Genomic DNA, 15,466 nt, shown 5'->3' with positions numbered 1-15,466 from the left:
TAAAGATCTAGAGGATGTACGGAAACATTTGCTTGAACTACAGGAATGTGGCATAATCTCTGAGTCCAGAAGTCCATATGCCTCACCTATTGTGGTGGTAAGGAAAAAGTCTGGTAATGTTAGGATGTGTATTGACTATAGAACACTGAATCGCAGAACTGTTCCTGATCAGTACACTGTGCCTAGGATTGAAGACGCCTTGCATTGTTTGTCTGGTAGCAAGTGGTTTTCGGTACTAGATTTAAGGAGTGGTTATTACCAAATACCTATGAGCCCCGAAGACAAAGAGAAAACTGCGTTCATTTGCCCCCTTGGTTTCTTTGAATTCGAACGCATGCCACAGGGCATTTCTGGGGCACCGGCCACATTTCAGAGAGTCATGGAGCGTACAGTAGGCGACATGAACTTTCTGGAAGTGTTGGTCTATCTGGATGACCTAATAGTGTTTGGTAGAACCATAGAAGAACATAATGAAAGATTGCTCAAGGTGCTTGACCGTTTGAGACAGGAAGGCTTGAAGTTGTCCCTGGACAAATGTCAGTTTTGTAGGACATCTGTAACTTATGTGGGGCATATAGTGTCACAGGACGGAATTGCCACTGATCCCTCAAAAGTGGAAGCAGTTGTAAACTGGCCAAGACCACAAACCTTGACCCAGCTGAGGTCATTTTTAGGGTTTTGTGGTTATTACCGCAGATTTGTGAAGGGATATTCGAGTTTGTGTCACCCTTTGAATCAGTTACTTCAGGGTTATTCTTTACATCAAAACCAGAAAGTACAGAAACACCGCAAAGCTCCTGATACTGGGCCTTGTAAAACTTCTGAGTGTGTGGGTGCTAGGTGGGATGACAGATGTGAAAAAGCCTTTCAAGAACTGAAACTACGTCTCACTCAGTCTCCGGTATTGGCTTTTGCAGACCATAAGCTACCTTACGTCCTTCATGTGGATGCCAGTCTTGAGGGCTTGGGTGGCGTGCTATATCAGCAGCATCCCGAGGGTTTGCGTCCAGTAGCCTTCATCAGTCGTAGCCTCTCACCCTCCGAACGTAATTACCCGGCCCATAAGCTGGAATTCTTAGCCCTTAAGTGGGCTGTAGTAGATAAGCTGCACGACTACCTCTATGGTGTCAACTTTGAGGTAAGAACGGACAACAACCCTCTGACCTATGTATTAACATCAGCCAAACTGGATGCTACAGGCCATAGGTGGTTGTCGGCTTTGTCCACTTACACTTTCAGTCTGAGGTATAGGCAGGGAAAGAAAAATGTGGATGCAGACTCTTTGTCTAGACGACCTCATGTCTGTATAACGCCGGATGATGACTGGCAGGAGATTTCTGCTCCTGGCGTTCGTTCGCTTTGTCAAGCCGTATCCACCGGTACCAATGGTAGTAAGCTTGAGGAACAGGTAAAACATACTCAAAACTCTTCTTGTGAGGATGAGACACGACCTGTGTGTAATGTTGTTTCTTTTTCTCAGAATGAGCTGAAAAGCTTTGACTTGGACAAGTTGAGTGAAGCTCAGAGAAATGATCATTGTTTAAGTAGTGTAATTACTGCTGTTAGTCAGAAACAACTTCCTTCTAGCCTGGGGTGTGATCACTCAGATTTCAAGATATGGAGAAAAGAATGGGAGAAGTTGGTCATTGATGATGGTGTGTTGTGTAGGGTAGTTAACACTGCTGAAAACCAGAGACGGAAGCAAATTGTACTTCCTTCTGTTCTCCGTAGCTCTGTGTTGATGTCCCTTCATGACAAAAATGGTCATCTAGGGTTTGACAGGACCTATGCACTGGTAAAAAGCCGTTTTTTCTGGCCTGGGATGAAAACTGAGGTTGAGGAATATTGTAAAACATGTGAGCGATGCATTGTGAGAAAAACTTTGCCTCAGAAACGAGCTCCCATGTCTCATATGCAGAGTTCAGGTCCTTTGGATCTTGTATGTATCGATTTCCTGACCATTGAGCCTGATAGTCGAAATGTGTGCAATGTACTAGTAGTAACTGACCATTTCACTCGTTACGCACAGGCTTTTCCCACCAGAGATCAAAAAGCTCTGACGGTGGCCAAAACGCTGTGTGAAAGGTACTTTGTTCACTACGGTCTACCAAATCGAATCCATTCTGACCAGGGTAGAGATTTCGAAAGTCGCCTGATTAAAGAGATGTTAACTGTGTTAGGCATAAAGAAATCTCGTACATCCCCATACCATCCGCAAGGGGATCCCCAACCAGAAAGATTTAATCGTACACTGCTCAACATGCTTGGTACGTTAAATTCATCGGATAAGTCCAAATGGAGTCAGCACATTGCACAGCTGGTGCATGCATACAATGGTACCAAACATGAGTCTACAAGATTTTCCCCCTATTTTCTTATGTTTGGGCGAGAGCCAAAATTGTCACTTGATGTGTGTTTTGGAGTGCATGGTGATAATTGTGTAAACTCTCATTCCAAGTATGTGGAACACCTAAGAGAGGGGTTACAGAATGCTTACCAGTTGGCTGCTGAAACTTCTACAAAGAAGAACCAAAATAACAAGAGAAGGTATGATCATAAAGTGCACCCAAGTGACTTGAATTCGGGTGATAGAGTGTTCATAAGAAATCTTGGATTGAAAGGGAAACAAAAACTTGCTGATCGTTGGAGTTCTGTGGTGTACTTGGTAGAGAACCAGTTGCCCAACTTGCCAGTGTATCGTTTGAGTCCCGAAACTGGTGACGGTCCGTCCAAAGTTTTGCACAGAGATCATATTCTGTCTCTAAAACATCAGGTCAGAGTACAGCAGAATGAAACTGTAGCAAGTCCCAAGCATAATCGCAGGCGAAAGAGCAAACGTAACAAGAGAACAAAAAAGGTTGAAACTTTGGTTGAAGAGCCAAATGATGTGTACTCCTCTGATTCTGAGTCTGAGGGGGTTTACTATCCGTGTTTGGTTGGTGAGTTCATTCCTGGTGAAATGAATAGGCCTGTGGTACAGGAACCTATAAGTGAGGTTGAGAGTTTGCATGAACAGACTTGTGATGTTGATGTGGTTCCTTGTGATACTGTGGAAACGGTTACTGTGGAAGATGATACCCAGAACAGGGAAACTCAAAGTAGTGTCACAACTGAATCCGTTCATGAAGCAAGAGGTGAAACTTTTGTGAGAAGATCAGGTCGGGAGAGAAAACCGCCCATAAGATTTACCTATCCCCAGCTGGGTAAGCCAAGCAAAGAAACCGTAGTCTCTGTCAAGAATAATAGACTATGCTGTAAGCAGAGTGATAATTGTTTATTCTGGTGGTGCAATCCTTATGCTTTGTGCAAGCCTTGCTCAGAAAGGGTGAATTATTTTCCCTGTATTGTTCCCTGGGTTTAATAACACCAATTCAATAAATGTTTAAATATTAAGTACTGCATGTGGGCATGCTTATTTTTAGTGAGGGGAGGATGTAACACCCTTAAAAAAATGTAAATGTTTGTTACTAAAGTTTCTTTTCTATTGTATTTGTTTTTAATATACTGTGTAAAATGGAAATGTTGTTTTGTTTTCTTATTTTCCCTGTTGAATATGTTGTTCATGGTATCCAATCAGAATACGCTCCAGTGTGATGTGAAGAGACTGTTTTCTCCCATAGAGGGCGATACTGGATATGCTAGAGGGAGCGCGAAAAAAAAAAGGAGGGGAGAAGAAGACAAGGGGAACGATGTATGTGCGTTGTGCTCGCGGAGCTTAAGAAATTGATGACAAACTGTGTTTTCTTTATTTTGCTTAAGAGAAACTTTGAAGTGACAGTGTTTAGCGACCCACCTGAGTTCATTTACTGTGTCCGTACGAGTTTTTGCGTGTTCGCATTCAGCACGTGGAGCAAGGTTTCAGGTGGCAGCCACGTGAGATCACTAGCTGGACGAATCCTCCATTACTCAACTCACTGAAACTCTGGAGTCCCCGTGTCTGCACGTGTGTCAACATTTGTTTGTCTCTTGAACACAACATCGGACGATCGGCATTTGTCACTGGATCGTGTCGTATGGATCGTGTCGTATGGATTTGTGATTCGTGAGTACTGAAACCAGGCCTAACAGTTAAGTCTTTCCTCTACGATTGATGAACATTTTAAAAGTGTCTCAGTAACGTTTACTTGCACCCCTACAAGCAAATCTCACTCGGAGTTTTCTGTATTTTGGGGAATTTCGGACCTTGATCATTTTATTCAAAAGTGAGTCGTCTGAAGAAAAGAATCGTTCAAAGGAATCGAACATTGAATCGGTATTTTCCAATCGGTTCCTTTAAAGGGGACATATTATGAGATTTTTTTTAAGATGAAAACTAAGTCTAAAATAGGTCTGAGCAAAAGTGTGCCGTTTTGGGTGTGTCATTTAAAATGCAAATGAGCGGATGAAGTGGAACCACTGATCACAATGATGGTGGTTTGTTGCAATTGAAACTCAATTGTGCTGTGAAATATTTTATCTCTCTCTTTCTCTCCCTACTAAATGGTTGTGCTGTGGTTGGATAGTGCAGATAAAGGGGGCGGTATTACCTTATTCTGACATCACAATAAGGGCCAAATTACAATGACCTATTTTTCACATGCTTGCAGAAAATGGTTTACCAAAACTAAGTTATTGGGTTGATCTTTTTAACATTTTCTAGGTTGATAGAAGCACTGGGGACACAATTATAGCACTTAAACATGGAAAAAGTCAGATTTTCATAATATGTCCCCTTTAACTATTGTGAATGAAACTGGTTTTGTATGTCTGATTTCTAAACTGTTATGTTATTTACTAACTGTTTTGGTGTTTAATCTGTGGAAATAGCCTATTGCTGTTTTTATTGGGCTTGAAACAAATGTTCGGGGTTAATTTTGAAGGAAACCCAGTTGATATATTATCTGTACCTTGAAGCACAGAGCTTGTTGAACAGTGATTTACTTCTAAGAATACTACGAGGTATTTTGTTTTTTTTGTGAGAATCATTTAAAAATAATTGTTTATTTTTACCCAGTTTATTTCATTTGTTTATTTCTTTTTGGTTTACTACATTTTGTTTTCTTTAAATAAATTTTATATTTTCTTATCTTTCAAACACTTAGTGGTGTAATACATTTTGGAGGCTTATGCATGTATATGTTTTCTTTAGTGGTAAAGCATTGACATAACCATAGAAAAAGGGTCAGTATAATTCATACTATAAGTCTAACACTGAGAGTCAAGGATTTTCTGTGCAGCAGTAAGATTGTACAAAGTATCATAACAATAGGGTTACATAATATTGTTATTTACAATGCGTGGAATGGGGCGCTGTGATTGGTTAAGAGGATTTATTGCATTCTGCAGAGAAGGAGAAATGTCATTTATCGTGTTCTGGGAAAAAAGATGACAGAATAAAACGGCGGATATTGGATTTTGCATAAAATTAAGAATTGAATTTTTAATACTGACCTGATACAATACTGATTTTGGCAGTAACTCTTTTTTTAATGGCGGTTAACGCGTTTTGGGGAAAAAATCATATACATCATATTTCCACACAACACATACTCATATATTATGCAAATACTATTATTTTGTAGCCGATTAATCGCGATAAATCGTTACCCACCACTTCTACAAATTTTAATATTTTTCTTGATTTAGTACAGTCAAAATCTTACACACAGCTCCTTTAATTCTGAATAGACAACTTTAGTGTTTGTCTTTTTTGTGCTGTTTTTCTTAATACTTACTGCATCATAACCACAATGTTGTGCACCTTAATACTCTGTAGGGTACAGTAGTCACTGTAAAGAAAGGGAGATTAAAAGGTCAGCAAGAATAAAACTTTCATTTTGAAAAACAAAAACATGTATACTTACTACATGTAACTCATTTCATCTGCTATGGTGGTGGGCACCATGTAGTCAATCTGAAGAAACAAATAAATCAAAATATTAGTCAGGTTGACTGATGCTGAAAGACATCAAAATCAACTGTAAGACTACAAGAATACTCTACCTGCTGCATGTCGAGTGGGCCAATAGTTGTGATGTTGCTAACCCGAGTTTTACCAATTACAGTCTTGGAAAACTGTACCTGGGCTGTGATGTTGGCCACATCCACCGAGTAATAGTTGTTGTTAGTAATATTCAGCAAATTCTTTAAAAAGAAAGACATCACACAATTATTTAAAGAGTAAAATGGTTGATTATCCAAACTGAATAGCATTTCGAGCTGCGTGCCTACACGGCTATTAGACACACTCAATATCTTTCAGAGAGAATAAGGGTGTTTTTAATATGTTTTAAATGTTTTTAAAGAAAAAAATGTGTTTTCATATATATGCAAATGAGGACAATTGTTTATGGGACATTTTCAGAAATAAGTAGCTGGCTGATGTCTTAACTTTCAGAAATTAACTTTTTGACTCTCAGGACAGGCATTTTGTGAATAAAGCACAGCTATTGACCAATCAATATCAAGGATTGAAACTAATCGTTTTATAAGTAAGCAATAAGGTACTTGAGGCTGTGGTGTATCATGAAATAAGTAACGGATGAATGCCGTGGTTTGGCACAACGCAAAGTGACATCAATGCAATCCCTTCAGCCATCACTTAGGCTGGATTTACACTGCATGTTTGAAGTGACTCAATTGCGATTTTTTTTCTCTCTTTAATGTGGCACAGTCAGATCGGATATGACCCACAAACGTGTAAGCAGGAAAAAAACACATAGATACCAATATTCTCCAGATAGGTTTCATATGTGGAAATGAATCAGATACGAACATGCATTCGCATCTGCAATGTAAGCAGACAGATCAGATATTCCCATGTCAAGATGCGTTGTGCATCATTATAAAAGCGACGTTGGCAAATTATGTCATCTTAGGTGGACACCAACCGTGATCACATGACTCTACTTAGCAGTGCAATGGAGAAAGATGGCACCACTTAGTGGAGTAATAGTGAAGTTTTATGTCTTTTTATAGAAATAAAGCTTATGTAATGTACAGAAATACATAATTGTGTATTTAATCATTGTATAATAATTTCATCTGTGTCCATTGGATATCGTGACGTTTCACTTTCTCTGTAGTTTAAGCTGTTCTGGGTCAGTATGTCTACATTGAATTGTTTTGCCAAGTGTTTGGTGTAAATGCAGATATCGGATATGAGTTGTTTTTAAAAATGATGTAAGTGGGTTGTCAAAAATAAATAAAATATTAAATATAGTCAATAAATCGGAATTGAGCATCAAGATCCACAGTGTAAATCCAGCCTTACTCACAATACAGCACTAGCCTTGAGTACCTTATTGCTTTTATAAAATGATTACCAGTCAATACAAATATTGAAAGGAATATTCCACTTTCACAAAAAAACCCTGATAATCTACTCAACCCCGTCATCCAAAATGTTGATGTCCTTCTTTGTTCAGCCGAGAAGAAGTTAAGTTTTTTGAGGAAAATATTTCAGGATTTTTCTTAATTTAATAGACTTTATTGGGCCTTAACAGTTTACAGTTTAAATGCAGCTTCAAAGTAGCCTGGTAATACCATCCTCTGCTATTTTGCTTCGCTTCATAGACAGAGTCTGGCTGGGCATAATTAACAATCGTTTTCCTTCTCGTGGGAGGGGCTTGTCTGAAGTTTAAAATCATTGGTCTAAACGTAAGCCAATCACACATAACATTTGGATATGATGTGCTTTATGCGCCGGATCAGCCGCATCGAATCTCTGCTGTAAAATACACGTATGATGTGAAAACAAACCCATCGAGCGAAATACCAGAGTTAACATGGCTATGAACGACTTTTGCAGATTATGTAAAGTAAATCGGGCCATAGCTAGTTGAACACTATCCTTACGGTGGCTTTACACTCACGTCTAACGGGAGGAAAGCCCCTCTCTCCTCTCAAACTCTTCCACCAGACAACCATAACCATATGTAAATTAAAACTTCCTACCTTATTTTCTGGTTAATCAGGAATGTCACCAAAGAATGCTTGCCCACGCGTCCTCCACCATTAACTGTGAACAATATAATTCCCTTCCATGATTTCTCGATCGTTGTGCACGTCAAGCTGTGCTGCACACAGTTTCTCGCTGACGATCGGTAAAGTTGATAAATTAAACTTTTCCAAAAACTTGTCGGGAGCAGGGCAACAACATAATCTCCATTCAAATGTTTAACAAACACTTTTCTTGTTCGGGTTTAAGTTGGCAAGTGCCGGTTCTCCACAACAGAGCTTTCTGTGTCTTCATGTCCACAACAGACTACAACCGTGATTCGGCGTTTAGCGTCTACGTCACGGCTCTCAGCCCGCCCTCTGTTCGTTGATTGGACGGTCGTTTTGAGACCGGTGGAAAACGGTTTGAATGGGAGGTATCTCAGACTGAGTACAGAAGCGTAATGAAATTTAGTGGAAGTACGAAGTCTGACGTAGTCAGGCTAGCTTCAAAGGGCTCTAAACGAAAAATCATTTTCGGGCAAGAAAAATAAAAAACATGCATTTTTCAACCACAACTTATCCTCCCGCACCAGCCATATGACGCGCATGATGTATGTGAAACTACCACTCTAGTGTTTACAAGCAGTGTTGGGGAAAGTTACTTTTAAAAGTAGTGCATTAAAATATTAAGTTACTCCCAAAAAAGTAACTAATTGCATTACTTAATTACGTTTCATGTAAAGTAATGCTTACGTTACTTTTGAGTTACTTTTGCATTACTTTTTCTTGGCTGAGACTTGATCTCTTTCAGGCCTTGCAGGTGTTTTTTATGACTGAAAAGTTCTGCATTCAGAAATTGCATATTTCGTCACAAAAATGTCGAGCTCTGGCCTGCCATCTTAGTTTCTGACTCAAACTGTTCCCACACAGGTGTGTACGCAACATTCTGACGTTGTTGTATGTGGAATGATACTACTTAATGTCTTTGTGTCAGTTTATTGTTTAAAATGGTCTGAAAGTGTGTGTTTCACATATGTAACGTAATGACCTTTTGACGTGATTACATAATACGCAAAGTCACGCTGGCGCATCACACTGCTAGTGCAAGACAAGACATTGTGCTTTTAATTCTTGCCGAAAATGACAATAACTTCGCTAGATTAGACCCCCATGACTCGTCTGGGACAGCATCCACACTATACTTGACGTAAATGTGGGCGACGCCATCTTGAGCTCAGATGGGTAAAACTTCCGGTGAGCCACTACAGCTAATAGTAATCCTATTGCGAGGGATACGAGTCTGTCGTTTTGACTGGCATTTTAATGCTTATTATGAAATCCAGGAAGACCGGCATAATTTGTGCAGTTAGGGGTTGCCATAATGATACAAACGCAGTAAATCTTTACAAAACATTTGTTCTAACTATAATACACGCACAAGAACTGAATGTGTATGTGGCGCACGTGCATCTATTAACTGTATCCACACATCCATCCACTAAAACCTTTCATAGAAACTGACAGTGAACAATAAATACAATAATTATTCAAAAACAACATATTATGCTGATAAAAATATGCTGATTTTGCTGGTTTATTTATTCTGCTACTATATATTATTACAAAAATGAGATTACAGTACATAATATATAGCCTATGACATTAACTGCTTATTAGTTAATGTTTATAATAGTTTGTGATGTGTTTACGCATATCGTTACTTTTGTTATGTTTTAAATGATTTTTTAAGCAAATAATTTCATAAGCTCATGTCTTATTTACTGTATAATATTTTTATAAAACGAAAACAATACTGAAAACATGTAATCGGAGTTTAATATGTTTACTATGGTTTGTTTAAATAACTTACATTGTGTTGATGTTGAATGAGAAGCATAAGTTACTGCTGCTGTCGGATCGCGTGAAGCTTGATGTGTAGCCATAAAAACTCGATAAGTCGATTAAAAATTGCCGTTTAAAAAAACACCAGGGACAGTTGTGACATTTTAAACCATCACCTGAAAAGGTTAAAAACAAGAAGTCGATTGAATATATCTTGATGTATCAGGACACTTCTTAATTTCATCCTCACACTGGTTCATACATGAAATTATGACCCTAATCATCATGGAAATCGCCGGCTCTGGTTCAGTGACAGTACGCACCGGAAGTCGCACCCATAATTCGCGCAAAGCGTCATGGGGCATAGGAATACTGTGGATAGAGCCCTCTGAAACTGCAATTTTAAACTGCATCGAAACTGTAAACTGTTGGGGTTCAACAAAGTCCACTAAACCGAGAAAAATCCTGAAATGCTCCTCCCAAAAAGCCCAACCCCTTCCCGACTAAACAAAGAAAGACATAACCAACCCGGATGACATGAAGGTGAGCAAACCATCAGGATCCTCCCACGAAAGCGGAACATTCCTTCAAATGATATGTATCAACGCAACCCTCATGAAGTAATATAACTGAAAGCCTGAAAAAAATAGTCCCAGAATCGCAACAGAATCGCTGCGCCCGAAAATCGTCTACTGTGACAGTATGTACTATATTAGATGAAATACCTACTGCTTTATCGTTTAAACAGTCATGTCATGTGATGCATATATCCTTTAAAGGGATACTTCACCGATTTAGCATTCAGCTTTGTATCTGTAGAAACCTGGCAGTATTACTGAATGACCATGTTTCCCTCCATCATTTCCCCCTGAGAGGAGAGATATCTGCATTTTGGTTCTGCAAAAAAGTCCTCCGATGATGCAAAAATCGTCATATTACATCATCGGAGGACTTTTTTGCAGAACCAAAATGCAGATATCTCTTCTCTCAGGGGGAAATGAGGGAGGGAAACATGGTCATTCAGTAATACTGCCGGGTTTCTACAGATACAAAGCTGAATGCTAAATCGGTGAAGTATCCCTTTAACTACTACGTAATCAAAACAACCGTGACCATAATTTATGTATGCATTGTTTAACAAGTACAAATCACAAGAAATACATTACTTTGGTGCCTTAAACACTCCATCGGTTCATAGAAGTAGCTGGAAGTAGAAGGTCATCCGGGTAATTTTCACCTACTGTTGTATGAAATTGGACATACTACCCGCTTTCCATACTGATTTGTACCAAGTATATAGTATGGAAGTGGGCGAATTTTTGATGCAGGGAATGTTTCACATGTTTACGTTGCTAAGGGTGCTGCGTAGTGATACACAAAATCGTTATTTATTTATCATAAATAAAACACAGCCATTGACCAATCAGAATCAGAATATGCTTTTAAAACTCTAAACTGAAAACGTCATGAGTGTGATCAGAATTTTATTTTTAGGTACACTATCCTTTTCATTGCCTTCTGAAGCAGAAACACCATCAGAAAGTTTTGAAAAAAATTTAGGAAATGAGAAAACAGCAATCATGTGTGATGTCTGCAAAACGTCAGCTGCTCTGGAGAAACTTACAGTAATGTTGAGATACACAATGCGTTTGCTCTGGTCATAGGACACGTACACAGACTTCACTCCCACATAGTTTACATCAATGGAACGTGGAAAAAGAAAGAAGACAGCCAGGCCAGAGAGCAGCAGGCACACAATGACTGAAGCAGTCACATACAGCTTGCTGTAAGACATATAAGACACAAGTCACAAATAACCAGGAAAATTAATTGACAAAAAACGGTCACATCTATACTGTATTTTTATGTCTTGAATATCATAAGTGCACAATAAAATAATGGCAGAAGTGAAATTAACAACAAGTAACGTGATTATTTTGCTTCAGCAGTCCTAAACATGAATAGGGCTAAAGAAATGGTGATGAGTCTTTAAACAATCTCTTACGTTCTTCTTGGTCTCAACCTCTGGTCACTGTATGGGATCAGAGCCACCAGCTGATTCTCTTGGCCTGCACAAGCAACCACATCATGAATTGTTTTGTGAGAGGTGACATTTAAAATTTGTGATGCTTATAAGCCATATCAGTCAAGCACAAATTTTAACCAACAGAAAGTTACTTCATCGATGTAAAACTGTACCTCGTGGGATCCTTCCAGTGCCTTGGCATGTAGGGCAGGTGACGCTGTCCCGACCAGTAAACTCCACATAAGGGAACTGGGACACATCACCATTTTTCCCATCATCACTCTGCAAGGCATTGTAGCCTGGTAATGGGGTGACCCCGTCCTGACACTCATCATGAGAGCTATGCTTAGGTAAGTGGGAAAGAGCTTTCCCCATTTTAACACCTGCAGGTAAAAACAAAGTTTTAATGGGACTTACAAACAATGCTGAACTGAAAAGAGGAATAAAGCTGAATAATGAATATGGCTCAAAGCAAAACTCAATATGACTGTGATCCAGATTTAAAAAATGATGACTAGGCCTAAATAAGTCAAAAACATTGAAAAATAAATAAATGACAACAAAACTAAGACATCTCTTGGACATGTCCAAACATCTTATAGTTATAGAAACAAACAAGGTGGCTGATCTTTATACAACTGATTTTATTTATATTTTTTATATTCAGCATGATAGACAATCGTATGTTTACAATATATCTGAGACAATCGTGCCAGTTTGACCGAAAAACTTATTTTCAACACGATGTGAGTGATCAGAGAGAAACTGAGCATTTTATTAGCCATTGTGTACTGTACGTGATTTATGACAGCTGACCTGACGTCATGTCTCTGGATGGATGTTTGGGCAGAAAGTGCGAGGTAAATTACCAAAAACTGCAAATGCCATAGTAATAAACAGACAAAAACATTACAGTCAACTCGTAGGCCAACCGCTAAATACATTAGCCTGCACATGAGCCTCGCTACTGGCTAAAAACAAAGCTGGTACCAACAAAAAAGACTAACGTTAGTTTTACTCTCAACCAGCAGATAAACCAAAACCTAAGATTCGTTTTGGTTTACCTCATATTAAACATCACAATATTATGTAAGATATGATTACCTGACAAAATTATATAATGTGAGCCTCAGTAGTCATTCAGTTCTCGTTTAGCTTGACATTCGCTTAACGGTCTCCACACGAAATTGGCTACTACGTCAAAGGCTGTACTTCATGAATATTAATTGAGTTATTATAATGTCGCTTGGTAACCAATCAGTAAATACGTTTATTCCAGCCGGACAGCACCCGCATATCAACGTCTGAGTGTTAGCAAATCAGTAAGGAATACTGGAATAACGTCACGAAGCGTAGTTAATATGCATTAGCAATACCTTCGTAATAGTAGGAATAGGAACGTTAGCAGATTTCAGCTGAATTAACTAAATGTGAACATGTGTGAGTTAACTGAAAAGAAATTAAACCTCAAGGTTTATCTGTTCCACATACTCACCTTAAATATAGCTATTAAAAAAGATAAATCAGATTAATTTTAAATAAGAAAACAGAGATGATCTAGGAATTTAAAGATAGATTTTGTTTAAATAAGACCCTGAAAAATGAATTTGCTGAAAACTTTTTAAAACAACGGAGCATAGAATTTTTTTACTTATGTGTTTTCACAGTTCAGCATATTTCCCAAATAAATTATTCCCATTTTCCAAAGCAGATGAACGCTCTCATACAGATATATTTGTACACCAATATATAGAATACCAAGTATATTAAAGGGGCCATGGCACAAGACTTTTTTAAGATGTCAAATAAATCTTTGGTGTCCCCAGAGCACATATGTGAAGTTTTAGCTCAAAATACCATATAAATAATTTATTATAGCATTTTAAAATTGCCACTTTGTAGGTGTGTGCAAAAATGTGCAGTTTTGGGTGTGTCCTTTAAAATGCAAATGAGCTGATGAAATTCAAACACTAATCACAATGATGGTGGTTTGTTGCAATTAAAACTCAATTGTGCTTTTCTCTGCACTAAATGGCAGTGCTGTGATTGGATAGTGCAGATTAAGGGGTGGTATTATTATAATAAGAGCTCCTTATGACATCATAAGGAGAGACAAATTTCAACAACCTATTTTTTCATGTGCTTGTAGAGAATGGTTTACCAAAACTAAGTTACTGGGTTGATCGTTTTCACATTTTCTAGGTTGATAGAAGCACTGGGGACCCAATCATAGCACTTAAACATGGAAAAGTCAGATTTTCATGCCATGGCCCCTTTAAAATCAAAAACTAATCGTTGTATTGCAAGGACTGGATGAAGAAAGTTAGGTAAGTGTCTCATTTAGTTGATATCAAATTGTAATCAATACACCAAAAAACATGGTTACTACACATCACATGGTTATTTTCATAAGGGTAGACTATGTACAATTTATAGATATAGATATGTAATTATAGATATAGTTTGAGGTACCCTTTGGGTAGAAAGGTATTCTTTTTGTTAAATTGATGCAAGTATGCACTTGCAAATGTAACACTGAAGAAGAGCTTGGTTTCAAGAATGTTTTATCTAAAATTTTTTACTTTTTGCACATTTTTATGATATACCTAAATAAAAGTTTTTTCATGGTGACGCATTCGAATGCAGCCCACAAAAGACAAATGGTTGCAAATGGTTCACTTCATGTGGACTTGCGGTACCATAGGCTGTCCCATATGTCATTTTAGGTTTCAAAAGGGTGCTCGATGGGCACCCGCTATTCGGTTGATTTGTGCCTTTGATGCACACTTTTCCTGAGCTTTGAAGCAGACTTCTTCCCGACAGTCAAAGCGGCATTATGTCACGAAAGTGCAGAGCTGTAGGGATAGGGTGACCATACGTGCCACTCCCCCCGGACGCATCCCGCCCAGGATTTTGGGTTCGTCTTCCGAAAGTTGTATTTGTCGACCGCATACGTCATAGAGGATTATTATTATTATTACAGAAAAGCAACCGTTACATTTTAAGGTAAGAATGAAACTACGATTGTATATCTTATGTTTTTAACTGAATGGCGTATGCGCTCAACAAATACGACTTCCGGAAGATGCACCGAAATCCTGGACGGGTTGCGTCCGGGAAGAATGGCACGTATGGTCACCCTATGTAGGGAGACCCTGAGCCATTTGGGACAGGGCCTTACAACTGGGATGCAGCTGTTGTTGTGCATTGTGGTGCATTATGGGATTGAATGAGTGCACTCAAAAATCACCACTGGGACAGCACTACAAAATGGCTGTCCCCTCAAACAGTGTAGCCTACTACATAAGGGTATAGGGAACTATTTCGGACGCAATCTGTGTCCGTTGAAAATGTTTGTTCAGTTTATAACGGTTCCGCATACAGGACGATTAGAGAAAAGCGCAGGCTAATAATAAAGTTATTCCCCTTGATGTGTACATTATATGGCAAGGTCGAATATTTGCAAGCAGTAGGAACACACTATGTGTGCAATGTTTACAGAGGATATTGCAGAGAGGGCAGGGAGTGAGATCCTGATCCCACCCAACTGGGTTTCTCATCCTCCCAGTTTGCGTCTTTGACTCCGCCTCTTCACCGCCACTGCCAGTGCTCAATCCCAGCTTTCTCTCTCCCCAGAGCAGCGGACGGAGACCACCATTCCTCCCTGCTGTTGTTGTT

At 38.9% G+C, this 15,466-nt stretch overlaps 2 protein-coding genes across 4 annotated transcripts in view; one reads left to right on the top strand and one right to left on the bottom strand.

Moving 5' to 3' along the window:
* The window catches only part of gmnn (geminin DNA replication inhibitor), a 228,615-nt gene that overhangs the window by 38,013 nt on the left and 175,136 nt on the right, over positions 1-15,466 (top strand). The window lies entirely within an intron of this gene.
* tmem106bb (transmembrane protein 106Bb) overlaps positions 1-15,466 on the bottom strand; it is a 33,180-nt gene that overhangs the window by 10,854 nt on the left and 6,860 nt on the right. The window contains exons 1-7 of one of the 3 annotated variants that reach the window (XM_055220086.2): positions 15,288-15,416; positions 11,962-12,171; positions 11,768-11,831; positions 11,387-11,546; positions 5,983-6,123; positions 5,844-5,893; positions 5,715-5,768 (exon numbers count right to left, since the gene is read on the bottom strand). In XM_055220086.2, the coding sequence (XP_055076061.1) occupies positions 5,715-5,768; positions 5,844-5,893; positions 5,983-6,123; positions 11,387-11,546; positions 11,768-11,831; positions 11,962-12,171; positions 15,288-15,348 (740 nt within the window). In that variant the 5' untranslated portion in view covers positions 15,349-15,416. Of the gene's footprint in view, positions 1-5,714; positions 5,769-5,843; positions 5,894-5,982; positions 6,124-11,386; positions 11,547-11,767; positions 11,832-11,961; positions 12,172-12,892; positions 13,170-15,287; positions 15,417-15,466 lie in introns of those variants that run through there. The other 2 variants (XM_055220088.2, XM_055220087.2) reach the window with 2 other exon arrangements.

This window comes from Misgurnus anguillicaudatus, chromosome 20 (assembly GCF_027580225.2).
Source record: "Misgurnus anguillicaudatus chromosome 20, ASM2758022v2, whole genome shotgun sequence".
Lineage (NCBI taxonomy): Eukaryota > Metazoa > Chordata > Actinopteri > Cypriniformes > Cobitidae > Misgurnus > Misgurnus anguillicaudatus.
Note: the sequence above shows the minus strand (reverse complement) of the source record. Positions and strands in the feature narration are given on the sequence as shown.